Source organism: Seriola lalandi, unplaced genomic scaffold (genome assembly GCF_002814215.2).
Source record: "Seriola lalandi dorsalis isolate HSWRI2012SDOR001 ecotype SW California unplaced genomic scaffold, Sedor1 jcf7180002054834, whole genome shotgun sequence".
NCBI lineage: Eukaryota > Metazoa > Chordata > Actinopteri > Carangiformes > Carangidae > Seriola > Seriola lalandi.
The window spans coordinates 205552-233416 of NW_019525387.1; the positions used below are offsets into that span (position 1 = coordinate 205552).

General features: G+C 39.3%; 2 protein-coding genes across 2 annotated transcripts; one reads left to right on the plus strand and one right to left on the minus strand.

Annotated features, from left to right (window-relative positions):
- Nucleotides 1-1121: 1121 nt before the first annotated feature.
- Nucleotides 1122-21441, minus strand: ago2 (argonaute RISC catalytic component 2). Its single transcript, XM_023426662.2, has 20 exons — nt 21225-21441; nt 19889-19936; nt 18375-18555; nt 18150-18270; nt 17827-18008; nt 17134-17270; nt 16913-17047; nt 16479-16566; nt 15962-16109; nt 15744-15863; nt 14687-14809; nt 14410-14543; nt 13477-13661; nt 12946-13105; nt 12708-12798; nt 11987-12181; nt 11616-11750; nt 11285-11386; nt 10960-11159; nt 1122-10824 (listed from the first exon to the last, which is right to left on the minus strand). Exons 1-20 carry the CDS (start codon nt 21241-21243, stop codon nt 10716-10718), a joined length of 2613 nt encoding a protein of 870 aa, XP_023282430.1. The 5' UTR covers nt 21244-21441; the 3' UTR covers nt 1122-10715.
- A 2853-nt stretch (nt 21442-24294) lies between these two features.
- dlx5a (distal-less homeobox 5a) lies at nt 24295-26444 on the plus strand. The gene is made up of 3 exons (XM_023426661.2): nt 24295-25122; nt 25542-25726; nt 25947-26444. The coding sequence occupies exons 1-3, from the start codon at nt 24765-24767 to the stop codon at nt 26253-26255; spliced, it is 852 nt and encodes a 283-aa protein (XP_023282429.1). The 5' UTR covers nt 24295-24764; the 3' UTR covers nt 26256-26444.
- Nucleotides 26445-27865: the final 1421 nt, after the last annotated feature.

A 27865-nucleotide genomic window follows, 5' to 3' on the forward strand; every position in this document is an offset into this window, starting at 1 on the left:
GTTCTTTTTTTAAATGATGTGTATATTATTTTAATGTATAGCTTACAAGATTAATTACTGGCAAATACTGAAGTGAAGGCTGGTTATCTGGCCTCGGTACTTTTTTTGTTATAGACCGAAGTGCGTATATAGCACCAAGTATTGAAAGCTGTCAACTAGCAGAAGTCATCAGCCAGTACTTGGTGCATCTTTTTCCATGAAAAACACCTGTTGTATTGGCCTGGAGGCAGACGACAGAGAATCTATCAGCATGACTAGAGGCAAGTGAGAAAATCTGGGATGTGGGTGAAATGACCCTTTAATAACCTTAGACCTGTTTGCTTGGGAGGCATTGTGTAATACGTTTAAAAAGGTGCACCATCTGCCTCACTTCATTTTTGATGCCAGACCTGAGACAGACTGTCTGACAAACCTGAGAGGTCAATTCATAGACTCTATGCATTAATTAATGGGTCTAACATATAAATGATAAAACAAGCACTGTACACACTGTATACAGCCGGCTGAGCTAGAGGGGAGAAAAAATAAAATAAAATAAATCAAAAGCTGAAACCAGTTTCATTAATTAGCATTTTTCAAGTAAACAACCGCCGCCCCTCACTAACCTCATTACTTTATCTTTAGTTCAGCTGAACGAGTTGCCTCCGCTACACCTCACCACAACCCAACGTTGGAAAACATTATGTGAAGGTGGGACATTCCTCGACACAAGACCTGTTTAGTTACACCGGTTCTGAACTTCAGCTAAGCCACTTAAAAGTACCACAGCAACAGCCCTTCACCGTTCAAGCCTTTTTCACGGATGAGATTTTGATTTTGTTGTGTCAGTAGGAAAAGCACAGGTGTCAATAATACAAATTCATGATGGCTAAACTCCACTTAGCTGTTTCAGCCTCCGGGTCCTGGTATTGTCCACGCTGGCTCCTCGTCACTGTCACGCAGCCACTGGAACTTGAATATAACAAAGCCATCGTTAACGTTATTAGTAGCACCTGTGCTTTTCTACAATGACAAGTCAAACTGTCTGCTGTGTAAACAATTTCATTTATGAATCATACAACAATTCAATCTGAACATTAAACCTAATTTTATTTTTTTAAAAAGTGATTAGACACCAAGAAAACTTTTTAAAACATTTTTATTAATTAATGCAACTTACAGTCAAGCCAAAGAGTGAACTATATTAAGTGATACGTATTCACATTATGTCCTAACAGGGTTTACAGCATATCTTGTGTTCTGTAAGCATAATTGTTAACAAAAATAAGGAAATGTAAAATAGAAATCAAAAGCTTACAACTTTACAACAACAAGAACAAGGAGCTTAGCAGTGGATGTGAACAAATTAAAATCAGCAACATAAAGACCCTCACCAGAACAGGAATGACAGCAAATTCAGTTTTGGCATGTCGTGGTTTAAATAAGGGAGAAGAGAGAGAAAGAGAGAGAGAGAGAGAGAGAGAGAGAGAGAGAGAAAGAGAGAGAGAGAGAGAGAGAGAAAGAGAGAAAAATAAACAACAACTCAAAACTGAGCTCAAAATGACACAAATGAAGGGAGGTTTGAATTCACACGGCTGTGCAAAGCTGCCTTTGCCAAGAGACTTTGGTCACTTTGCTTCTCCATCATGGCTTACAATGAAAAATCGCACATGGTATAAAATGAAAATGGCCAATGAGGGGAAAAAAAACATTGAGAACAATGGAGTGTCCTGGAATCAGTTCTAAGCAAGAATGAATAAGGGGATGTATTTTATATTTTTCAAGAATCTACAGATGATTGTCGGTTTTCCTTAAATGAGCAAGAAAATCAAAGGTTTTGCAGTCGACTACAACTCCAGGACAGCCCCTACATTCATAGGAGGTAGATAACATGGCAATGACGCGACACGAACTTTTCAAAAAATGTGTCTGAACGGGAGTCGAGCTCTGTCAAGTCTGTGAAACTGTAGTGCATAATTTGTTCCAACTTTTAAGGCCAAATAGGAACCTCACTAGATCTAAGGCTACTTTAAGACAAAGGTGTGGGTGGGGAATTTGGGAACGGGGACACAGTAAACAGATACAGCCCTTTCACGGCAATACCTGAGTCAACAGTCATTTTATACCACAGGGCCTCGTAAGATGCTTTATGCATGCCAACTCTTTGTCAACTGAACCCAATATTTTTTGGCTACACAGACATGGAGAATATGCAAAAACAAAAAGACAGAACACAAAAAAAGATGTGGCTACAGCTCAGAAATATTCTGATGAGATTCGAGTATAAATTGCATAAATGACACATTATCATTTGGCCACAAGGAATAACGTACTCCTGTGTTACAACAGACTATCAGATTGACTGGTTGTGGCATTTGCACAGCCTGTAGTGACCTTCAACCCTCCCAAAGGGGAAAAATTAAAATTTTATTGGACAATATGAAGTACACTAAAGAAAAAAAAAAGTCAATGCAGCATATATCAGGCTTATGAGGTACTTCATGAATATATATAGATATATCAACCTTTTTAGAAAAGCTCTTCAAAGTCATATTATTCCTTATAATTCCTATTGATAGCATAAAATACCTCGTCATTTCTTTTTACTTTCTGCCCGACCTCACGTGGGCATTTTTTTTTTCTTGAGACTGCCTTGAAAGTGCAAAACACAAATACTGATCGTTCTATGCAGCATCTACACGCAAGTTTGCATGATAATTAAGAATGATTTTTTTTTTTTTTTTGTATGTGGCGAAGCAGATTTTGTCAAACCTTTATGTAGAAAGGACTCGGAAACCCAAAGCTGGGGCTGATGGAAAGGAGAGATATCCCACAAAAGGCACACATAAATCGACTACGAACACGCTGGATGTTTTCGGTTTAGACTAAATGACAACAATCTGAAGTTAATTACCACACAACCTCATATGTACCTTTTGTTTAAGTTTACAATGGTTCGATACATTGTAAAGTCTGTTTAAATGTGTGTATTCCCTTTGTAAATTGTCGCATGCATAATCATATCTTAAACCCTTAACATAAATGGCATTGAGTCTGGCTAATCATAGGAAAAGCGGAAATGAACTGAGTAAGAGACAGGGACAGTCACCCTGATTTTATTGCAGTACTGGGTTAACACGGCAGAGAAATGTAGGCATTTGATCTCATGGAGTGGCTCTATCCAGTATGAAATCTTAATATTTCCACATTCTGGTAAAACGAAAACAGAAAAATTGGAATCATCTGTTTATCTACCCATTCGCTAAGTATTGTCCTGCAAACTAAAAGTCTAATATGTTTATTGAGTTGCCTTGACCGGCGTAAAGAGGACAGACTGGTGTATAAAGGAACAAATGATCGCCAATAATCCACATGTCACACTCTGACATTATTGCTGTACATACATCTTTCCAGAAACACCTTCACCGCCACTACAGACATTTCTCATTATCACCTAAACTTTGCTGAAATATGAACACACTGTCATAGTGAATGGTAATTACAACAGAACATTTGTCAATATATGATCCAGTCATGACTACAGTTTTTTCACCACATGAATGAGTCCTAGATTGCGCTGGGTTATTTTTGTCTCTGTCTTTGGAAAAATGAAGGACTGACATAAAACAACGAGACTCCCAATTACAAAAAATTTGGTCCCCTAAAATGTAACCAACTAAAGCAACCAACCAGTCATACATGATTACTTGGTTTTCCATTTATTAAGGTTCAAGAAAAGAACAGTGCTCTCACGTGATATTGGCTTGTGTTGGTTTGGTCACTACAATTTTTGATTTTGTTACCATTATTATAAATTAGGGCTAATATTAGCTAGCACCTGACACTGTTCTGAGGTAGTTTTTTCCAAGTTGGTAAATAAAAAGCCAAGTCATTCTGAAGACTAGAAATGCTTTGAAAAAATACAAAAATACCCACGAGTCTTGCACTATTAGATGCATGTAGATCAACTGGATGCCATTGGTTTGGTTTGGTGAAGATCAGTAACAGTTCTCCTCAGACAAAGTCAGATTTACTACAGCTCCATGCATAACCCCAAATGTCCACCGGATGCAGCTGGTGCTCCACCATCAATGTTGCGTCTGTTTCTGCCAGAGCAGTTTAGTGCGTTTAGTGATTAAAATGAGTCAAATTCAGCCACAAATGTTCAGCATGCTTGTAAAACACAAGGCTAAGAGTACACAGCCAGGCTAGCTGCTCTGTGAAATTGTGCTTACGTACAATGGTGTTTTCAGCTAAATGCTAAAGCCAACATGCTAACATGCTCCCTACGACATAGCCAACATGCTTCTGTTTAGTAGGTGTTATGTTACTATGTTCACCTTCTTAGTTCAGTGTTTTAGCATACTAACATTTTGCTAATTATCACTGAACACAAAATACAGCTGAGGTGGATAGGAATGTCATTAATTTTGCATGTATTAGTGGTAAACCAAACTACTGGACAAATTAGAACTTTGATTTGATGGTAGCAAAAGATGAAAAAGGTTAAGGGATCATTCATCTCATTAGGATTTATTGTCTGGTAGACCTGAATGTTTGTATGATATTTCACTGAATAAGTATTCATACTTTCATCTGCTTGAGGTGGTAGAGGAATAGTCAGGGGAACCACCAAACTGGCTAAGATTCATCCTCTTGGGATCATGAATGCTTGAACAAAATTTCACAGCAATCCAGTAGGTGTTAAAATATCTAAGTCTGGACCAAAGTGGAGGGATGAACCACCATCCAATCGACACTGCCATCTGTAAAATGTCACCAAGACAACTCAAGACAACAATGTGGCTGCTGAAGGACTGCCTGAAGAAACTCACTGAAACTGCAACAACACACAAAAGAACCAAAACACAAAGTAGTCGCATGTGGTGGACATGAGAGGTAATGGCTCTTTCCTCAGGCCTGCCAGGTTTGTACCCCATTTGAATTAGCACTCAATTATTCAGACTTGTTGCTAAAAACAACAATATAGGCAAACTTTATATTTAAAAAAAAAAAAAACCTTGTGGATACCACACTGGTGTCACATGGCTGCGGGTTAACTGGGTGGACATTGGCATGACAAAGGCTCACTTTCTAGGACAAAGTGATGCTTTGGAAAGGTTTATCTAGGAATAGGAACAGGAAACATTATGCCTGCTGAAGCCAACAGAGTGCCACGTAAATCATAAGCTGTCATTTATAAATCTGGGAGAAAAAAAAACACAGCCGTGTAGTAATACAATCACCAAAAGTAAGGAACACACGCAACACTCAAACAACAACCTTAGCCTTTTTGCTTTTAAGTGGCACCGCGCTAATGAGTTAGTGAGTCAAACTCGTGGAGGATTTTACAGGACAACTCTGCAAGGACAGAAAGATCAGACTGAGGGCTTAAGCAGAAGACAAAAATCTAACAGCAAACAACATCACACACCAAAGCAACCATCATATATACACACACAGCTCTTATGTTACAGCACATCTCACAAGCATGACACCCGAACTGAAAAAATGACTACTCTTTGCAACCAGTGTGAAAAAAAAAACGTGTCTCCTAAAACTACAGTAGCCAACACCCAGAAAAAAAGACAACTGTAGACTTGTTTATCTTGTGTTAATCAGTGACAGGATTAATGATATCAGCTGTGATGTGGGCGATATCTATAACAATGAAATATTAAAGAAGAAAACATAATACTTTCTGCAACTGTTAAAGCCTATAAATAAGAGAAAAACACCTAAAATAAGAAGCAAAGGCTGTACACAAGAATCAAACATGAGTATAAATGTACTGGATGGATAGCCTATACAATTTTACAAACCACGCAGGCCCTAAGTACATTCATTGTTATTATTTAGAGCTAGGAAAATAGGTTTGACTCTACAAGAGGTTCCTTTATGTCAGCAATAATTTCTCTACAAGAGACGGATGATAGGCAGAGAGGAGAGACATTACTATACAGAGGGTAATGGTTTGGAATAAACTAAAGGTTGTTGCTTTTTTTGAAATCAGTTTTTTTTATTTTTTTTTTTATTTATTCATTTATTCCAAGACCATTCAAAAGCCAGTAAGTAAACAGGCTGATCGTTACACTTGAAGGAATTTCATCCCAGCCTCTTTCAACCCTAAATTTAAAAACATACCTATAATAGAAGAAAACCTGCTATCATAAAAATAAAATTAAAATAGCTTATGATATGCCATTTAATTTACAAATCAGCCATTTCTAGAACCTGCTTTGTCCTGTCCACTCTACAAAAGATAATGGAAAAACAGCCAAACTGAGGTGAATGTGTGCATCTAATTTACACATCTAAGAAAGAGGATAAGGGTAATAATATTAGGGTTCCCACTGCAGGTGTTTTGAACGCCCTACTAAGCACCTTGAGCACTATTTTACTTAGAAAGCAGTGCCACATTCATCCAGGCTGGTGTATGCATTTGTTTCATACACAATCTTGTTTTAGCTCATTATAATCAAGCAGATTTATGTAAAGAGGAAAAGCCCCTTCAGAATTTTGATATGTATTGTCTATAGTGTGGTGGTGTCACAACGAGGCCGTATTTCAATATGACTTTCTATGCACGCTGCAGTCTTGAACGGGGATTGTGACCATGTAAAAACCTTCCAGCACTTGTCATCACACAACACTTTGGCATCACGTCTCCAACAAGCAGTGCGATAAACAGAAACCTTATTATCCACAGCTAATCGGCTCTTTTCAACTCTAGTTGGTCGGTTTTGTATAAAGCACCTTTCTCCCACATCACTATGCAAAGGCAACCCACTCATGCAACTACAAGTTTCACTCTTTCATTAACATTTAAAGGCATCGGGATATTTTTTTTTTTTGAGACGACATGCTGAATGCTGGTTGGCTAGGCAAGTATACACATTGAGGCTCTCATGCCTTTTGGCTGTGCATGTTATTTTGAAAAGCCACCAATGCCAACTCCTCCTTTCTAAACAAAAGGAGAAGAAAAAAAAAAAAAGAGGCTGCCATTCTGCCACCCGATAAATACTCTCAATGCTGCAACAGCTACAGAGTCCATTCTTGTTTAGTGCAAAAACAACATCAAATGTTTGAGTTTTATCGTCCCAGGAAAAGCAATGCCATTCTGATCTGGTATTTTAAGGTGCTGGTATAGGTAATGTAAAACACAAAGAAGCAGTGACAAGTACAAACACGTCTCCTAAAACGACACCTTGATGTTTGGAATTTTAGCCAGTTGTTTTTTACGACACCTGTTAAATTGCGGTCAAAAGGTTTCCATTTTTTGTCACTCAGTTAAACTTTCCCACTTTGAATATAATATGGTAGGCATCTTCTGGAGAATGACCACCAACTAAAACACTAAATACCCAGGCATCCCTTTGAGAGACAGTCTGAAGACTGGACATTCGAAGAAGTGAATAATGTGGATGCTTGTGGCAGCATCACGAAGGCCTGCGTACGCACAGAGACGAGGACATTCACATTTCCTAGTACAGAGCCAGCAACAGGTTTCACCTGACATGTAAGAGTAATTTGTTCCGATCCAGTCAAACTTGTACTTAAAATAAAGATTATATACATAAATTATAATGTTCTGTGGTGAAATTTACCTGATCAGATTTACCTTGTTGTGTCATATGTTTTACAAACATGTTTAAATGGATTTCAACACTGATTTTTCAGGCTGATCCTTAGACGGGTTGTTTTCTAGTTTCTTTTTAGCTTACAAGCAACTTGAATTAACAGTCTGACTAACAGCACCACTAGGGTACATTTACAATTTGTCCAGATCAACAATATGCCTGATCTGGGCTGCATTTGCCGTTACATTGCCCAGGTGGGGGAAAAAAAAAAAAAAAAAAAAAGGGATCAAGGTGTCGAGATAAAGTCTGTCATTTCATTGGTGCATAGAATTAAAGGAAAGAAAGCAGGGAAAGCTGTGTGTGGATACAAACACACTTCAAGAATTTGGTCGTACAGCTCAACGCTCAAAACCCCTATAAGGAAAAAAACAAACACATTCTCTCTTATCAGTCTGAGTAAAACAATGAAAAAAAAAAAAAATCACACAACTACATAAACTAAGAAAAGCGCGTTCACCATCATGCACACCAAGCGTTTAAAACCTCTATTGTCAATGCAAGACTCAAACAATGCCAATTAGATAGCAGGGGTAATTATACAGAAATGGCCAGCAGTGTGATGTTACCATAACACTTAAACAGGTAACAAGAGGTAGAACACACGGCCATTTCCATACAATTACACACAAGTGTCACACAATATGGCCGAGCCTCCTGCTTCGATTGAGGAACACACATCTATAGAAGTCATACCAACGTTCTGCTATCAAAAGTGCATCCAAATTTACATGTTGTGAGACCAGCACCGATAAGAACAATATTGACATCATAACAGTAAATATCAAGTACATGATTTTCAGAATGCCCCACAAACACAGTCAGTCGGATTTCTAGTTGCTTTTACAGGTAACGAGTTGAAGGGGTAACACAGAGAGGTCGTCAGAGGGACAGAAAAGATCCTCAAAATGATGAAGCATCTTTTATCATACAAGTAAAAAGCTTTGTGGACCAATCCAGTGAGGATTTAGGTGGTTTACAGTGACAACATCTAGCACCTAGAATCAAGATGTTGATGTTTGTGCTTCCATCTCTTTTGATTAATAATCATGTAAAAGTTTGTAATCTTGTTTGGCTAAGAAAGATTGTGTGTTACAAAGGATACACCCAATTTTCAGGCTATAAAATCTACAATGTTACAAATGACCACATAAATACTTCATCCCGTTAGAAAGGCATGAAGATGCTGATAAGCACTAAGAAACGCTACTAAATGCAACATGCTAAAAAACAACAATAACAAAAAAAGCCCTGATTATCTACCTCTATAAATGACCCAAATTCATGTGAGATACCCCACTGTTAAATCTCTTGGCTAAAAATGATGCATAGTTAGAAAATATAGACTACTCGCCTCCAATCAAGACTATGAACATTCGCCAGCTTAACTTAGCAGTAAAACTTAGGAGGGATGTTAGGAAATGTCTAGAATTATTAGTAAGACTATTACAGTCTTAGAAGGCAAGAGAATATTTGCATTTAAAATCTGTATACAAATAGACAGTGTTAATTTAGACTACATGTGGGCCGGTCATTTAAAAAAAATTCTTTATAATATTTTCAGCAGCCTCCACTGAAAGCTTATTCAAAATATACCTTATTACCAACATTACTATATATAGTATAAAGACTCACAAAAAGTCATTTGCATAAAACCCAAGCTTTTGTGCGACGACTGCTCCCAGTTCCTGGAGCAAACACTATAATTCAAGAGGTTTTTGTTTAAGGGAATTTCAATCAGTTCAACTCTAAAATGTTGCAGCTTTCACTCCACTGTACCGAATGCCTGAATATCGAGACGCCACACAAATATCGCTGTGACAAAGACACTGCAGAAAACACTATTCTGCTGCTATATACATTAAAAAATAGAAGTAGGGTTAATGTGTATAGAGGGAGAAATGAACAATTATCACAAATGCCTAAATGTCTAAAACATGAGTCAGCTACATGCATATTCATTACAAAAAAAAAAAAATGATTGAAATTAAAATAGACTATAAAAACAGAAGGGAACCAAAGTGATTTCATCAAGTTCCCTTCTATGTTGATTTCTACATCATGTGTCTTTTATCAACACGGCTCAGAGTACATTAGAAAGGAGACCTTGTTGGGAACCAGTCCCAATATGCTATTTCTCTGCATGGGAATTAGGTTACTGGTGCAACTTTGTCAGTTCAGACTAACAAGTGAGGCAGAGGAGGATAAAATTGCTGTTTTTTTTTAAATTGGAACACTAAAAAGCCCTCATCTGTTGGTTCAAGGTGATAACAAATCTGACGCAAAGAATCCTTTAGTAAGTTGTCACCAGATTTGGCATAAAATGATCACCAATGTAAATCGAGGACAAATACTGAAAACCCAGCCAATGTGGGCCAAATAGTTCATAGTTTTACATAGAAATGACGACAGAAAGGTGGTCTCGAATGGCACTTATCACATAGTGCCCTATGTGAAAATCACACACAACCCCCAATATATTAAGTACTTTTGTCCTTGTTAAAGTACCCATTCTGGTCAGTGCACTTTGCTTTGATTGGCTGATAAATAATGTTTGTCAGAGGAGCAAATCATCAGGCATATAAACAGTGAACGGGCCCCCTTGTATTTTTGATGTCTCCTTCTCCCTTCAAGCACCAAGACCATAACAAATAATAAAAACAGGAGAAGGAGGGTGAACAGCTTCTTCTAAATTATAAACCCCCACCCAATGTAAAATGTTACTGTCCACTAGTTTAGAAATGGTAAATTTCATCTATCAGTGTACAAACTTTTCCTTTTCCTCTCATACTTTGCAACATGTTTCCCTACAACAAATACAAATACACACAAATACACAACATGTAAATAAAACCTCTTCTAACTCAATCCCCATGAATGAGGGATTCTTTTGCATCTTAGTCTAATAGCTGGCTTGGTTTGGGGTGGGTTAGGGGCTGAAGTACAATTGTAGACATATGGGTAACTGACAGGTTTGTTAAGTAGGGAGATCACGATGTGAAACCACTGTGATGCTATCTACCGCTGACAGCGAGACAGCGGGGGGTAGTGTGTTCCATCAGTGCGGTCTCACCCACGCCAACCTGGGGTTGTGTGCTCTCAGGCAAAGTACATGGTACGCAGCGTGTCCTGGTGGATCTGAACAGCCTTGGCCAAGGCCTGGTGGTCACGCCCGTTGCTCTGGCCTGATGTATGACTTCCTTCAGCACTGAAATTACATTTTTTTTTTTTTTTTTTTTTTTTTTTAAAAATGACTTTCACATTAAAAACATTTCATGAGGTTTTTACCACAATACATGTAGACACAAGGTGGCAAACACAGCAAACTGCTTTGAGTTCTTACCTGTCATGCTCTTTGTCCACCAAGTGATAGCGAGCCCGGAAAGCCACCAAATGAGCGTAGTAGGCTGGTGCAGGGATGGAAACTGACCGGGTGCAGCGCACATAGGTGTGGCAAAGCTGGTAGGTGAGAACCTGCAGTTCATCTGAAGAGAAGTGGTTGTCGTCCCAGAGCACATGGTAGTGAGATGGCCTGCTGGTGCCCTGCAAGGAGACATAACGAATGACAAGTATTGCTTGTGTTCTCGCTATATCTGCAAAATACTTGCAGACATGTGGCCTGTTTAACTTCTTGGTTCAATTACTGTTAATCCTAATCCAATTTTTACCTGAATTCCAGCGTGACTGCAAAGGTAGAAGTCAAACTCTGATGGGTGAGTGATTTTGGTGTCCACTGTGGTGCCTGCAGGGATGTTGCCGCTCTTCCCAACCTAAAGAAATCCCCACAAAAATAAATGAATAATACATTAACACCTGTAGCAGCTGGCTTGGTATCATCTGTATAGCTCTGGTGCATGCCAAATATTCCTTGAACTGGGTGTTGTAGTTCAGTACCAAGAAGGATTACATCAATCTGGCATGCACTCTCTCTCATTTTAAGAGTTAAGTTGGTTATAAAACAAACAAAATTTTAATTCATATCAATGATGCAATACTGACCCTCTCATTTCTGTCCATACAGAACAGTCTTGTGTGATGTCTCTTTTGCACGACAACGAAGGTGATACCAGGCTGGTAGTCCTTCTCTAGTTTGATGCAGGCCTCACGGATTGCCAGCAGTTCATGCTGAAGAACCTGCATGTATTAAAGTCAAAAATTATTTTACTTTTTTAAAATTATAAATCAAGATTAACAGGTGAAAGGATGCAGAGATGATGAGAAGTATGTACAATTACAAGGACAAAGAAAGCTTCAATAACCCTTACCTCTGCTGGTACCATAATTTTTTCAAATTAGAATACAGCCTTAAGATAATTTGTCAACGTTTTTAGACGCTTTATATTCTGCACCAGCTGTGATATATGCATCACCTGGTTGAACTGGCCCTCAGAGATGCCATCGCGGTAGTAGATGATCCTTGTGGGCTTGAAGCGGGTGGACTTGTAGAACTGGATGAGAAGCTCCCTCACCATGGTGGCCAAGTCCTGGATGATGTCCTGACGGTGCTGCTGGACCCGGACTGTGGCACAGTATCTGCTGGGATGGGCATCCATACTACCAACAACCTGCAGAGGAGAAACAAATATCATTTAGTGATAACTGGAAGGAATGACTCTGGGACTTTATGCAGGTCCTGTGCTTATGAGGTTATTATGGCTAATGTGTTAGCAAAAGTTGCCTACTCTCAAATCCAGCAGACTGAGTGGAAACAACGTTGACTTTAATTCGACAACAGTGCTTCTGGCCACCTGTCAAATGTCTATTAGTTCAACTTTCAGTATCCTTGTAGCTCTCTGTTGGTCTCCATCAACAGTTAGGACCTCTGCCTGTGTATCTTTGTGCTGGGTAAGTAGCACTGTGTGGATTTTTACTGGAAACTGCTGCCTACAGGGACTGATGGGAGCAGCTGAGACTCAACCACACAGTAAATGTGCAGGCCATTTGACAAACTCAAAGAGCTGCAAGAAGCTGAAGAGTTGCAGAGAGATGTGTAGTCACTCTCCATGATTTTAGGACCATGAGTGACCGCTAACATTACACCTCATTAAATTATTTTGTTCATGTTGTGTTGTGTGTTGTGATGCTACTTACAGCAGCGATGGAAGGCTTTTTTCCATCTCCTGCAGGCGGATGAGTCACATCTGCACCGAGGAAGATCACTGGCTGCTGGAACACCATCGGCCTGGAACAAATGCACAGACACGGATGACATAAAAAAACATATTCTACAGTTTTCAAATGTTCTGCTTAGGGGACATGTACTGTGGGCTTTGGCTTCATCTTTTTACTGTCAGGATTTCAATTAGGGTGTAGTAGTTTTTCCACTAACCTGCCCTGTGGGAGGAGGATGTTATTGACACCGCCCAGCTTCACATTGATCTTCAGACAGAGGTTGGAAAGAGTCTGAGGTGTTGTCTTTTGAACGTTCTTCACCTGTACACACTGTGTGGCCATGCCGAGCACTGTGTCCCCGACACGTTTCACCTCAGCTGCACACATCAGGACAATAAGAATATATCATTTAATGAAACACAGGTAAACTGAACAATCACAGCAATTAAGGACTAAAAGGATCTATCGGTGGCAACCTGAAGATGGGTTAATATGGCTGTGTATGTATGGCACAGGATTACAGATGTTTAATTGACAGAGTGAGTTGGGAAGACAATGGGAGAGTAGATTTATCTGGTCCTTATTTCCTTGTGGTTATTTCTTAAAATAGAAGCAGTCACTGAAGAAGCAGCCATGTTCATATTCCGCAAACCAACTGCGAGAGTTTGTGATGTCAATTAGCATGAAACTTCTGTTTAAACTGCTTTTTTTTAGTTTGTTAAACAAAATGTATGAGAAGACCCCTCACCGTAGACAGGCGTCTTCCCCGGTAGGATGACCACCACCAGCTGGAGGCCCTGGTAGGTGTACTTGAGGTGCCTAAACATGGGCTCCACGCTGTCTGCTCCCTGGGCGTACTTACAGAAGCAAGGCTGACCTTGGATGGGCATTCCTGCATCTCTAGAGATCTTCCTCAGCTGATCTGTGAATGCTCTGAGACACATAAGGAACTTCGTTATTCCCAGTTTCATAGATGTTTGGCAGTTCGGTTTACATAAGACTCATGTTACAACTGATATTTGAGATCTGAATGAAAAGAAATTAAGGTAAGGGACCTAAATTAAAGCTAAATTAAAAGGAGGTCAAGAACTCAAACAAGTAAATCAGACACCCAATCCAGTTCTGTGCCTGCACTACCTTAGGTACCATGTCTCAAGGATTCAATTCAACCAATTAAATGCTTCTTTACCTAAATAATTATTTAGAAAATGTTATGAAGGGCATAATATTTGGTCTGAGTTGCAGTAAATCTGAAAAGAAAATATAAGACATAGACAAACCAGAGCCCGCCAGTTTTTCTTTGCACTATACTTGCATGCAAATTATAAAGCCTGGTTTATGCATTGCAAGTGCATGGCACAGCTGTACACACTTAACATGCGCTCTTACACCCTTGTACAGTGAAAGACAGAAGACACAAATCAGATAAGACAGCTTCATACTGTTGCTGCGCCGCTGGCTGCAACATCTGAAACTCAAGCTAATACGTGCATTCAGTTAGTAATTTACAAAATCCAATAAGCTCAATGTATCCTTGTGTTTGTGGACTTCTAAAAAGGTATGCTTCAGTCCCTACACAATGCTCACAACTGTTCTCCACCAGCCCTTAATTATACACTGACTGCCATCAAACCCAACAATATGCTGGAACAGATGCACTCTATATATGTATCTCACTTACTTGAGTAGGAGTTCAGTGCACTGTCTCTGTGGTGCAAAGCAGGCGATGGCCCACACTTTGATCTCAATACCAGTGTGGAACTGCTTGTTCCTCATGTCCCATACTCCCTGGATAGGTGTGGCTATTGCTTTGTTCTGAAAATTGGAATGACAGCAGCCTTATTAGTGTTAATCACTGTACAAAAGATGAAGTTATGCAACCGTGTTGCAGTTACATGCATGAAAAGTATATTGACTCCAAGACACCATCAACACATCGGAACTGGTGATCAACATACCCGGCCTCCATACAGAATGGAGGGTGCCTGTAGGACGCGGCCGTTCACTTCCGTCATCTCATCTCTCACCATCACTCCAAATTCACGAACATAAGGGTCAGTGTTGAAGTTGGCACTTCTCATCTGAGAAAGAAAAAAAAAAAAAAACTGTGAATTTTGTGTTTCTCAGCCTGTCATGTAATCAAAATGCCTGCAAACTGTACAAACATTTCACTTGAGATTTTTTCTCTTGTACATATTTGCACAATTAAATGTTTATAGTTTCTAGAAAAAAATCATTAACTTAAAAACCACCAAGGAATATCACAAATCCTTATTTACTTTCTCAGCGTCTTGCAGTGGCAGCGTGTGTGAATCTACATATAGTATATACAGTTCAGCATGATGGAGAACTATGGTAGGACTGGAAGGTAGCAGCTCATTTTGACCAGCATCATGAACCCTCTACTCAGGTACCCGATCAGCAAACACCACTGAGCCTGTGCTAAGTGTCAAACTGAAGAACTTGGTAGCACAGGCAGAAACTTTCTTCCAATTTAATTTTTCTTGAACCTCAAGTCCTAAATGATATTGGAGCACTGTGTATGCCACAGTCTCAGGAAAGTCAACAAGACTACCAGCAACTGGTTGGTAAGAGTATTTGTTGGCAGTAGCAGCTGTCACGTGTGCATCTTACAAAGTTCTCCAGTGTGGGGAATCATGTGCCAGGGCCGGCAACAACCATCGATGTGACAAGCTTTTGTTGTTTGGTTTTTTTTGGTTGGAGTTTCCAGCATTGGCCTGAGCGGGGCAGTGAGCTCTTGACTTCACAGTCATGACATGGTTTGCTTCTGGCCCCAGACCATCAGACAAATATTACTGATGAATCCTGGCATGTAGCAGCACAATGTAAATACCTTTGGTGTTTACTGTCTCACATTGTTGCAGAAACAGTGTCAAATTTGTGGAAGTCTGCGTTTTCACAACTAATGGCCTTTAAAGATTGAAATCCTGATAGTTTTCAGACACACTAACATTTGTGCGCCATTCAGTAAACTTTTATCTCACAATGACTCACCAATTTGCTAATCTCGTCCTGACGGTCTGGTGCTGATCGGGCTGTGGCACGGATCATAGTGGATGTTTGATTGTCTGTCAGCTTTTTGATGCAGCGCTGTCCTGCCACTATGTTACACACCTGGAGTGGACACACAAAACAAAACATGTTTTGAAGAAAACCAACTGGGTCACTAGGTAATTGGTAACTGGTAAGGACAAGACGTTGGTGATTATTACCTCCAGAGGTAGGTAGGTGTGTTTCTGCTCCTGTCCCACCTGTAGACATGGGAGGTGGGGGTATCTCAGGATGAGCTTGTACTTGTCTTTGAAGTACTGTGCTACTGTGCATTCAATAGTTTGGCCGTTCTCCTGCTGCAGGGGGAACCTGAGGGAATCAATAAATGCAACCTTCAGTATGCCTGTTAAACATTTTCAGAGAGAATTTTCACACCAGCTTGTCCCAATTTTTAGTGTCACCAAACATCATCAAGTCCAGTCATCTGGAGCAAAAAGTAATTTTTTTAAAACATTAGATAGTACATCTATGATTATTGAAGGATTATCATCCCTTCCTACCCCTGTATTTATTACAATATATGTATTTTACATTTTAAGTAACGACACCTTTCTTGTTGCTGGAGCACAAATATTTTTTCATCCATTTTAAACTGTACGTTTTAGCCTGGTACTTCAACAACAGTAAACTCCACATTCAAATACTGTGACTACACCAGTGACAGGAGAGCACTCTTACGTTTGGTGGCTGGCAGGTCTTCGGGTCACATTGCACACTCTGTACTTCCTCTTCATCTGCCCGCAGTGAGTGATCTCCACCTTCAGACCTGAACAGAGGAACCACAAAGATTTCAAAAATATCCAGAAACTAAAGGAAAATAAAGCCCAAATTTTGGATGGCTATGTGGTTAAATACTTGGTTTATAACTCCTGATTTGATAAAAAATGAAAAACAGAAAGGAAAGGAATAATAAATCTTTAGTTCAAGTTTAAAACTCAATAGACTTCAGAAACTTTAAACTGACCAGTTGATCAGTTGAACTGAGAATCAAATTAAAATCCAAAGATAATTCCCAGCTTTTTTTAACGAATACAATCCACCAAGAAAAACACAACAAATAAAAACAGTCTGAAAATGTATAATAACCAAATGGGCTCCTGAGCTTTACTTACCTTTGATTTCTTTTGTAAATTTCACTCGTTGAGAGTCTGTTAAGGGCTTCTGTTGTTCTTCAATGCTTTTGAAATCAAGGACCTCGCACATGAACTCAATTACAGGCTGGGCTTTGTAGAATGCAGTGGCTGAAACTGCAAACAGAAAAGCCATACGGTGATGAGATTCACAGACACAACTTTATTTCAACAACCTTTCTCCAAAGCAACATGACAATTACCATCAATGTTGAGCATCATTTTCCAGAGGGAAGGCCTGACAGACTGGTGAAAGCCAAACCACACCTCTCTGCCACCACCGAGGGGGTTCGAACATCCCTCTGAGGGAGTGAAGAACGAGCGGCCCACCGGGGTATATCTTTAACAGAATACATGAAACCTGATTAACATGTTCAGAGAAACACAAGCTGTTCAACGAACCGGTTAAAAGAAAAGACACTTACAAAGCATACGATCTGTGATACACGGCACATCACATGCTATGCGAACAAACAATCTCTGCCTATAGTTAGGTAATCATAGTGCGCTCAGAAAATGAATTAAATAAAAAACAGGTTTTACAACACTTTTCTATTATGCTGTGTTTATTCCTTTCGGCTAGATTGCCTTTATCAGGGAAGATGTTTATTGGGCTGCAACTGGGTAATCACTCATTTTGTGTAACCAGATTTTCACTTAGTTCAGTGAATATGTATAACTTGTGACTCTGTAAGTCTGCACCTTGCATCATGTTGACCACTTAAGAAGAATGGTCAACAATAATGTGAAATATATGCAATTTGTAATTTGTGCTAAGACACGTGATTTGACACATCTACAACAATTATTTGAATTGCAAATGTGGCAGAAATAATAACCCATCAAGACAACGCATCACCCATAAGTGAAACAATGTTCAACAATCAAAGACTCACCTCATAGAGGGCAAATGTCTCATGACCACATCCAAGGCTTGGATGGTCTCAAAAGGGACGCTGGGTAGCCGTCCTGATAGTGCCTCGTGTAGAGCTTGCAGACTAACGCAGGACACCCACTTGATGGATACTTTGAAGCTGCGGTCCTTGCCTTCACCAGGAATGGTCACCTCAAGCTCCACCTGTGTGGAAGACAGGCAAGAAAATAAAAAGACAGAGTCAATGCTGTGATATTTCCAGACTAACATTTTTTAACTGATTTTTATGCATTTTGTCCCAAAGTGGAGATTTCATTGTTGCAGGTCTTCCTATAAAGTACATACTTTGTCTCTGCCTATAGGCAAGGGCATGGCAGTATAGAGATTCTTCCTCCCATCATACACTGGTTTTCGATCACCAAAGATCTGTGTTTTAAAGTGCTGGACCATGTGCTCCACAATTTCCCTGGAAACAAAAATTAAAAATAAATTACCACAATGCCCAGAACACACCAACCACTGACCTACCATGTGCCATGGGCTGCTGATCAATTATACATGTGTGCGTACCGATTGACTCTCCTGGGGCATTTCTCAGGCTTGATGTCGATGTCATAATGGTAGACCTCCAGTTTGGGGATTTCCATCTCAAAGAAGTTGGCCTGGAGCTTGATTGTCCTGCCCATGGTGCCAAAGTCTGGCCGTGAAGGTGGCTTGAACACATATTCTGGCACTGGAGAAGATGGTGGTTCTAAAATGTCGGGAGAAGTTGACGGAAAATGACAACGTGCATAATAAGTATCAGTTTACAGACAGATGACATTTCCCGAGATATTAAAGTCCCAGTAGAATATTTCTAAATCTCATAAATAAGAAATATGTTCACATCTATAACTGAACAGTGTCACTTTGAGATTAAAAAAAAAAAAAAATAGTATTGTGTGTTTTCAACTCATCATAAAAGACAATAAAAATTTGTCTAGAGTTAACTTTTTTTATGTTAACAAATTTAACAGTGTCAAAAACATTACAAACCATTAACAAAAGAATGAGTAAGGAATTTTGTAATTTGTTGTAATTTTTTTTTTTTTTTTTAAAGGTTTATTTAGCACAGATTCTCCAAGATTATCCAACTGTACAATCGTTTTGTTGGATGCAGGTTGTGGTGCTGTTGAACTGTACTGTATTATACAGAGAGGTGTTTCTGTTATTTAGTTTCACTGATAAAAATGGGGTGGTGAAAATGGTTGAAACATCTGTCCCTATAAAGCAATACATTTCAACAATACCAGTAACTGAAGCCTCCAAAACGACCATCAAGTTGAATCCACACCTCTCTAAAACTCTTTCAACAAAACTGAACATTTTATCATCATTAATGTTGTAGTAGACTACATTAGTTTTAGCTAGGTGGACCTAATAAACTGCTAACTCAGTATATGTTCCAGATGAATATCTTTTAGTGAGTAACTCAAACTGTCAGTTAATAAGATATAAGTATTTTCTTAAATCAGAACCAGTCTGTTCTTCCTCGTACACCCTGAAGGACCTTTTGAGGTGTCACTCCTTTTTTTTTGGATTATCCTGTAGAAGATGTAATAAGCTTTCATCATAGGTCAACATGTTGAACCGAGAAGCTCCATATCTGCATCTTCAGATATTACAGTCAGACTGAAAGAGCACTCTCTCAATTCCCCTCAGTGCCTTATCTTCGTGCCCCAGCCTCTGCTTCATTGAAGCAGAATAACACCCATAAAACCTAATAATATATGGTAGGTATTATTGAATGGCCTTTGGTGTTTATACGTCCACCGCTATTCAGAGCACAAAATGAGGTGCATTTAGCGGAAATTGACTATCCAGAATTACCATATCTTCTTCAGAATGTCACCTATAGCACCAAATCACCTCTGTCCTATTTCCTGGACGATTTCAGTCATATGGTTAAAATGCACTATGAATGAGTAAATACTGCGATGCTTGAAGGATGTTAAAAACGCTCTTTTACATCATGTTGCCATTTACACTGGTCCACTGCTATGACCAGTTTAAAGCTTTATAGCCCAAATAAGGGAAATGCTTACCAGAGCTTAATGACCCAGAGGAACGGGGTCCCTCAAGCATCTCAGCTGCTACAGAGGACAAAAATTACATGTTATGAATGCTCAAAAATCCACTCGCCTGATGTACACTGCATTTAAACATATAAAGTGGTGAAAATGTATATCTGAGTCACTTAACAAAGGACAGAAGTCTGGAATTACTGATTAACAAGTTAACATTAACAATTTATTTGTGTAGCTAGCAGCATGAAGTGTCAAAGTACACAGTGCTACCATCTTTACTTATACATTTCTATTGCAAACACTTGTTTCATGTCAGTAAGTCTTGCTCTCTTATCACTTCCACAACGCCATCTTCCACAATCAAGGGCGACTTTTTCAAAACTCTTATCAATATGCACACAGAAGCAATCGCGCAAGCTGGCAATCTTACTGTGCTGAAGCCACCCTTTCTCCTGGGAATAGGATAATGCTACTTGTCAATTCATATTTCAGTTCTACAACAACAAAAATGCCTCTTGTAACACATAAAACAACCCCTACACAATTACTAGATTTGAGAGGAATACAATACAGTGTTGATGTTGTCTATTCTGTTCGTTACTCATGGCAAAAAGTCAATGATTAAGAGAAAACCGAATATGAACAGCAAATGCTACAATATTCCAACATTACCTTCTTATTCAATGAAAGTCAGCTGTTTACACTGTAACTGTACTTAACCTCAGCCAAACTTCGTAGGCATATTTATCTTCAATGTCATTAAGTCCGTATTACATTAAGAGAGCCATTTAGGTTGTCAGGAAATGTATATCGTGGGCAAAAACGATGTAACGTAACCAAATTACCTCATTTAAGTTGGATACTGTTAGCTAAGCATAGCTAAGATTGGTGATTAGATTAGATAGCATGGTCGGCCGCTAAATATTGCTTTAACTCTGTGTTTATTGTTACACTGCGAGGCACTAAAAACAATGATCTGTGTTTTTAATCGTGTGGTTTGTTAAGATAATGTTCGCCAATCGATCCCGCCTCATGAAATTACTTCGGGAAGCTAACTAACAACAAGTTCGGGAAACGAGGTACCGCTGAAGCTAACTTGGCTAATAGCAGCTCGTTGTTGTTGCACGCTAGCTAAGCTTACCTCTTCTACTAATGCCTTCACCTAAGACTGGGACGAGATTGTCTCGATCAAAAGGATTTGTTGACTTTTTGTTGAGTAGCTAAACGAAACGGGAGTGGGGTCAGTCTTTCAGCAACGACTTGCTGCAATGTGGCAGTAAAATGCTGCAACTAGTGAGTTCATTTTTGCTAGCTGCATCAATTAGCCGATGCTAACGTTAGCTACAGCACTTACCTCCAGCAGAGGAATACATTTTGTCGACTTTTTAAGCGTGTCGTGGACGTACAGATACTCCACTTTATTTTGGCCAAATTCCACCCAAACTCATACGTGGTTGAAAAGTATTAATATATACAAGAGCGAAGGAGGAAGCCCAGTTCGGAAATAAAGATATTTAGTAAGCCAAGTGGTAAATATTTGGAGTCTCTCATCCTCGGCACGGCCCCATCCCCCCAACACACAAAACAGGAGCAGAGAGAAAAGATAGCACAGAAAAGACCCATGCATGGCGAGAGGGTTTCCTCCCATTTACTTCCGTCTTTGGTCACCTCCCCAAAAAGCTTGACACTTACGTAAAAGAAGAAATGACAGACACTACATGTAGCCTACAGTTTCTTGTACAAAGTTTTTACATTATAAATAAACTTTTCTGATGTGTTAAATATATAAACCTGTACACTAGTGTTCTAATTTCAAAATGTTGCACATGAGTTAAACATGGTTGTTTCGCTTCAAAAGACACCAGTGAATTCTTCTATGGACGTGAATAAGAGGGGAATTATCTTGCTGTTTGAACTCTTTAGTGACGTAAGACGCACGCTGCGCGCTTTCAGCTTTGACCCCGATTCAAATCGGTTATCAGCAGCAACGCTAGTTTGTCGGTTAAATATATTTAAAAATGTTTATATATTGCGCTGTATCATGTGGACAACAATATTGTTCTGGTTTAAGAAAAATGAGCCATATACGGAGTCGGTAAAAACTTGTCAACAAGCGAGACATCACAGGAAGAAATTTGTGGAGGCGGCGAAGGAAGCATTTCCGGGGCGGCAACAAAGGTAAGCTAACACCTGGGACTAGTTGCTAGTTCAATTGTTGTTGTTTTAAGAAAAGCACAATAATGTGTACATGAGGTAGTTTCTTTTTCTTTTTCTTAATTTTAGTTAATGCACTGTTACTTTTCCTTTCATGCACTTAATAAAGATTTTTAAAAAATAAAATGAAATAAACAGTAATAGTGGCATATGCAAAAGTTTAGGTCAGTACTTAGCAACCCTTTGGCAGATATCACAGCCTGCAAACACATTTGTAGCAGCTAGGTCTTTCTGTTCTTCAGTTTTCACCCTCTCTTACTGCGAATCACTTCAAGTTCTTAGATGTTTTAGGCTGTCTTGCATGCACATATTTTCAATGATGTTCGACTCAGGCAACTCTGAGGGTCATTCCAAAAGCTTCACCTTGTGTTTCTTGAAGTAACTTACTTCATGGTGGATTTTGAGGCCTGCTTTGGATCACTGTCCTGTTGTAAAACCCAGCCTCTTTTCACTTCCACTTTCTTGACTGATTGCAGGACAGAATTAGTCCAGAATTAATCCAGAATTAGTGGAATCTATTCTTTTGTCTATCTGTGCAATGTTTCCAGAGGCACTGACTGACACACAACCCCAATGAATAACATTTCCACCCCAATGCTTAACAGTTGGTAAGATGTTCTTTTCATTGATTGCTGCACTTGTTATTGCTCCTAACACACCCTTAATGATTGCATCCAAGGTGTTAGTTTTAACTTCATCTGTCCACAGCACTTTTTTCTAGGATGACTCTGGCTTATCCAGATGTTGACCTGCAGACGTCAAACATAAACTGTTGTGATGAGGTCGCAGGTAAGGTTTCCTTCTGGGGACTCCTTGGTGCACGGTGGGGGTTTTGCTTTGCTTTTCGGCCCAGCAGACATGAAGTTTCATCTCAAGGTTTCCTTGGTCTTACAGAGCATGTCTTGGTTCCAATTTACATTTATTTCCTGCCTTACAAGTCCTAATGAGTCAATTAAGGCCTAACAACTTTGAGTTTTATACAGTTAGAGGGGCGACCAAACTTTTGCACATGCCACACAACTGTTTTTTCCATCATTTTTAAGTTAATGACATAAAAAGCATTAGTGGATTAACATTTTAAGAATGGCTCCTTTTTAGTTGACTGCAGGACATGTATTGATAATTTGTTTTGATTTTTTATTTGAAATGAAGTCAATTTGCTTCTTTTCACATCAGAATTTAACAAAATATTTAATTTCCTTAGGGGTGCCTAAACTTTTGCATACAACAGTATAATTCTATGTTTTTATTTTCTAGCTATCTAGTTGTAGTTGTAATATTAGTGTATAGACTGGACAATGAACGCTTGTGGCTTATTGCAAATGTGTAAATGTAAACTGACTGCAGCTCAGAGAGCATAGGCTGGTCTCCTGCAGTCTTATACTGTACCTTCTTTCCCTGTTCACTGTGAATATAACAGTGTATCCATAATGCAAGATACTGCCAATATGTGATGCATAATATAATGAAATACTGAATACAATGTATGCAGTATTGGTGATTTTTATCCTCACACCTGTTGCCTTAAATCCCTATGGACAGTTTGGTTTGTTCATTTTATTTGTGTTTCGTTTGCTTTTGATTTAAATATTTATATTTTAATAGTGAGCTCGGATTCATCATCAATTTCTCTTTGTCAAAATACAATGTCTTTGTGGGTTTGCCCCTGGTGTCAAGTGAGTTTTAGCATGCAGCTCCTCAGTTTGTCCACTGGTCGGAGCTGTTCACCACTGAATGTGTGGTAGTGAGCATTGATTTTGCACAGCAGCAGGTTTTAAGATAAGATAAATCTTTTAATGACCCTAATGGGAGAGGCTGGTCAATATTGGCATTATTAAACATTACCAATCATAGACGAATTGGCACGTATTGGAAAGTTGTTTTTGTGGGAGGGTGTTGTTAGTTGCTGAATATATTAGGCTATATATGGCACATTAAATATATTGATATGCTGATAATATTTTACATATACTGGATATGCAACATTCTGTTGGATTTAAGACTATATTTTAAGGAATGGGATGTATCGAATATTTCATCCGGTTTAGCCTTTGCGCCAATTCTAAATAACAACCAATGAGCTCAATGGTCGACTGAAGGTAATTGGGTTTTATGCTTTATTTCTCTTTGAAGTGAAATGATTGTAACATTGAACTTCATGCTAACATTTTCAGGTTATTTCGCCATAAAAGAGTAACGTTGAGTCTGTTTTAATAAAATGCATAAATAAAGAATAATGAAGACAATCGTAATAATCGGTCTTACAGGAGGCCTTTTTGGTAATGAGGTTTTGTCCCTCTAATTCATCCTTCTGAAAATGTCGACTGGCGACACGGCCAACACTTTAATTGCTCCCATTGATTGATAGAATAAAAACACAACAATGCAGCCACATAGCCCGGGTGGTTTCCCCCCTATAAGAAAGCTGGCTGAGTGAATTGGGTGTAGCTGTGTCTGTGTGCGCCTTGGCCAATGGAACCAGATCCTCCCTGCAGTGCGTAAGAGCGCGATTTAGGATTTAACCAAGTCTTTGCTGCGAGGCTGGCTGCAGTCTTCACCAGAGCCCGACGGCCTGAGAGCCTTTCAACAATGCCAGTGTAGTTTTCACACCGCGTTGGAGTCAGACTGCCTCATTTTTTGCTAATTAAATAAAACAAACCCACGCGTTCGCTCTCGAAGTATGACTGGAGTATTCGACCGGAGGATCCCGAGTGTGAAACCCGCAGACTTCCAGAGCTCCTTTCAACTCTCCGCCATGCACCATCCGTCTCAGGAATCTCCTACTTTACCCGAGTCCACCGCCACGGATTCTGGCTACTACAGTCCCGCCGGTGGAGTCTCTCACGGCTACTGCTCGCCCAGCTCCACCTCATATGGGAAGCCTCTCAATGCTTACCAGTACCAGTACCCGGGGGTAAATACGTCCGCTGGAAATTACTCGACAAAATCCTACACTGATTACAGCTCGTACACGACCCCCGCCTACCACCAGTATGCTGGGACTTACAGCAGAGTGCAAGCCCAGCCGAGTCCACAAGGTACGGGCCTGCAGATTTTTATTATGTTAAGAGCAGATTATTATTTTGTAATCGTGTAAGGTACCTCCTTAAATAAAAATAAAAAAACGTATAGTGTAAATTTTATCCAATTTTATAATTTATCGTTTTTTTACTGAGTCTTCTTCCGCATAAAAAATCCAGTAATGTGGAATCTGACGCTAAAGGAATAAATGAGGACTTTATTGTTATTTGAAACTATGTGATTTAAGGTGATTTTAAAGTTTTATACAGAATACATGTGTTTTGCTTTTTTGCCGGTCTGGGATGAATTTGTTTCATGGAAATGGATTTACTTGGGTTTTAAGGGATATAGATGACCACCTACAAAAAAGATCTTTAAAAGACACTAATTTATAATGGGAGCACATACTTATTCTTGTTCTGATTATTTTTGGCAGAAAAAGAGATAAGTGAGCCTGAGGTGAGGATGGTGAACGGCAAGCCGAAGAAAGTGAGAAAGCCCCGGACAATCTACTCCAGCTTCCAGCTGGCCGCCCTGCAGAGGCGGTTTCAGAACACACAGTACCTGGCGCTGCCGGAGAGAGCCGAGCTGGCTGCCTCGCTGGGACTCACGCAAACACAGGTGGGATTTTAGATCGAATTCATTTCCTAATCTGGTTTATCTTTAAAATGCAGGAAAAATCGCGTTTAAAATGGTTTAAATGCTTTCTAAATATCCATTTTGGCGAGCATTGGTTTTTGTGCGTCTTTACGCAGCATGCGTCTTTGTTTTTGTTTTGTTTTTTTCTATTGTTTTTGAGTTTGTATATGAGACATTGATAGTCGTGTTTTTTCTTTTCCAGGTCAAAATTTGGTTCCAGAACAGGAGATCAAAAATGAAGAAAATCATGAAAAACGGCGAGCTTCCACCGGAGCACAGCCCCAGCTCCAGCGACCCCATGGCGTGCAACTCTCCACAGTCCCCGGCCGTCTGGGACACACAGGGGCCCTCCAGGCCGCACAGCCTACAGCCACAAAACATCAACACGACGGCTACTAACTTTTTGGAAAATTCGGGGTCATGGTACACCGGCAGCTCCATGACTTCCCACCTGCAGACCCCTAACTCGATACAGCACTCATTGGCTCTTGGAGCGGGGACGTTATATTGAAAAACCCTGTTGTTCATTTCAAACTTTTTTTTCTCCTTCTATGGGACTCGTGTTCAAATTTCAGAGGAATATGCAATGTATTTGATGACAGTCATAGAAGAAAACGTGTAAAATGTGTAAATGTGTGCATGTAATTTATTGCATTTTGGAAGAATATTAAACGTTTAAATGGACAATGGAACTTTGAAACTTCCGGCCTCAGTACAGTCTCTTGTCATTTTAACCCTGTTATTTACATTGAAAATCACGACTCAGACTCACAGACCTAAATAGCGTTTGTGAATCTCAGGTGACATTTTCAACACAAGGTTGTAAATCACAGCTGCTCAGTGATGACGTGAACTATCTATAGAAAATGTAAATCTAATCTTGGTGGTTTTCATTTGCGATAATAGCCACGATCTCTATTTATTCTGTGATTTTTATTTGTTTTTTTATTTTTTATTAAAGACTTTGTTATTTTAAATCTGCAGATGTTACGCAGACAGACTTAATAGGCCTATTTGTCTTGGGAGATGGGAATGAAAAATATCTTCATCAGCAGACTCAGTTTAATTTACATTTAAATAGTAATGGAGGAAAAGAATAAGAATTTTAGTGCAAACAGACATTAAGCAAAAGAAAATGTTATTGTAAATACACTTCTGAGAAAACATGGCTACTATCACGGTAAGCCTATCATAATAATGACACTTGCTTTAATTGAATTTCGGTGCTCCTTAATTGAACTGTATTGATTTGTGATATAATATTACCATTGTGATATCTTCATTATATAGTTATAGAGAATATTGCTGTTTTTGTGGAAGTCAGTAGAGGAACCTTTTCTTGATTTTTTTTATTTATTATTATATTATTTATTAAATACGATCACATTTTTGGTAATATCATAGGAGTTGAATGATATTATTATAATAATTCATATTTTAAAATTAACTCAAATTGTCATTAAAATCCCCCAGTATTTTGCAACCTATTTACTCTGATATTTACCAGTTTGAAATCCTTAAATAATAGGGAATGGCAATAACTATTATTATTGTTGTATTCTCTATTGCCTCTGGTCACCTTTTCATCATTCATATTGTATTTTAGTGGAGAACCTGACTGAGCTTCTCAGTTGCTTCCAGCTGGTCTGGAAAGAAAATGCCTGCGTCTTGCTTCTTGCTTCTTGCAGCAGACAGTCTGCAGTCGCTCTCGCTTTGTGTCCCCTACAATTAGCTGCTTTGAATGGCAGAGAGGAGGCGAGGGGGGCGGCACGGAGATCTGAGACAATCCGCATTCCTGTGGGGGTAGACCGGCTCCAGAGCTCTGCCAGTCCCGGCCGCAGCCCACCTTCCGGGTAAAATAAAAAAAAAAAGAAGAAGAGAAGAAAGAAAGAGAAAGAACGAAAATCCTCCACAGTTTCACCATGTTATTAGCAGGCAGTAATACCAGCGATGCCGCTGCAAACCGCTGAACAAACCGCGCCACTGTGAGAAACATTGGGGGTTTGAAAATTGATCTAATTGAATTTGCCCGGCCATATGCACAAAACTCATATAAGTGAGTTTTTACAAACGAACATGTCGCACTACCCCCCCCCCCCCCCCCCCCCCCCCCCCTTTCTT

Bases quoted from the DNA above. Each gene is read 5' to 3' on its own strand.
- dlx5a (XM_023426661.2), top strand. From the start codon at position 24,765: ATGACTGGAGTATTCGACCGGAGGATCCCGAGTGTGAAACCCGCAGAC. The intron at 25,123-25,541 runs GTACGGGCCTGC...TATTTTTGGCAG, and splicing joins AGCCCAGCCGAGTCCACAAG to AAAAAGAGATAAGTGAGCCT. The intron at 25,727-25,946 runs GTGGGATTTTAG...TTTCTTTTCCAG, and splicing joins TGGGACTCACGCAAACACAG to GTCAAAATTTGGTTCCAGAA.
- ago2 (XM_023426662.2), bottom strand. The intron at 16,567-16,912 runs GTAAGTAAAGCT...TCCTCTGTTCAG, and splicing joins ATTTACAAAAGAAATCAAAG to GTCTGAAGGTGGAGATCACT. The intron at 12,182-12,707 runs GTAAGTAGCATC...TCTCCTCTGCAG, and splicing joins AAAAGCCTTCCATCGCTGCT to GTTGTTGGTAGTATGGATGC.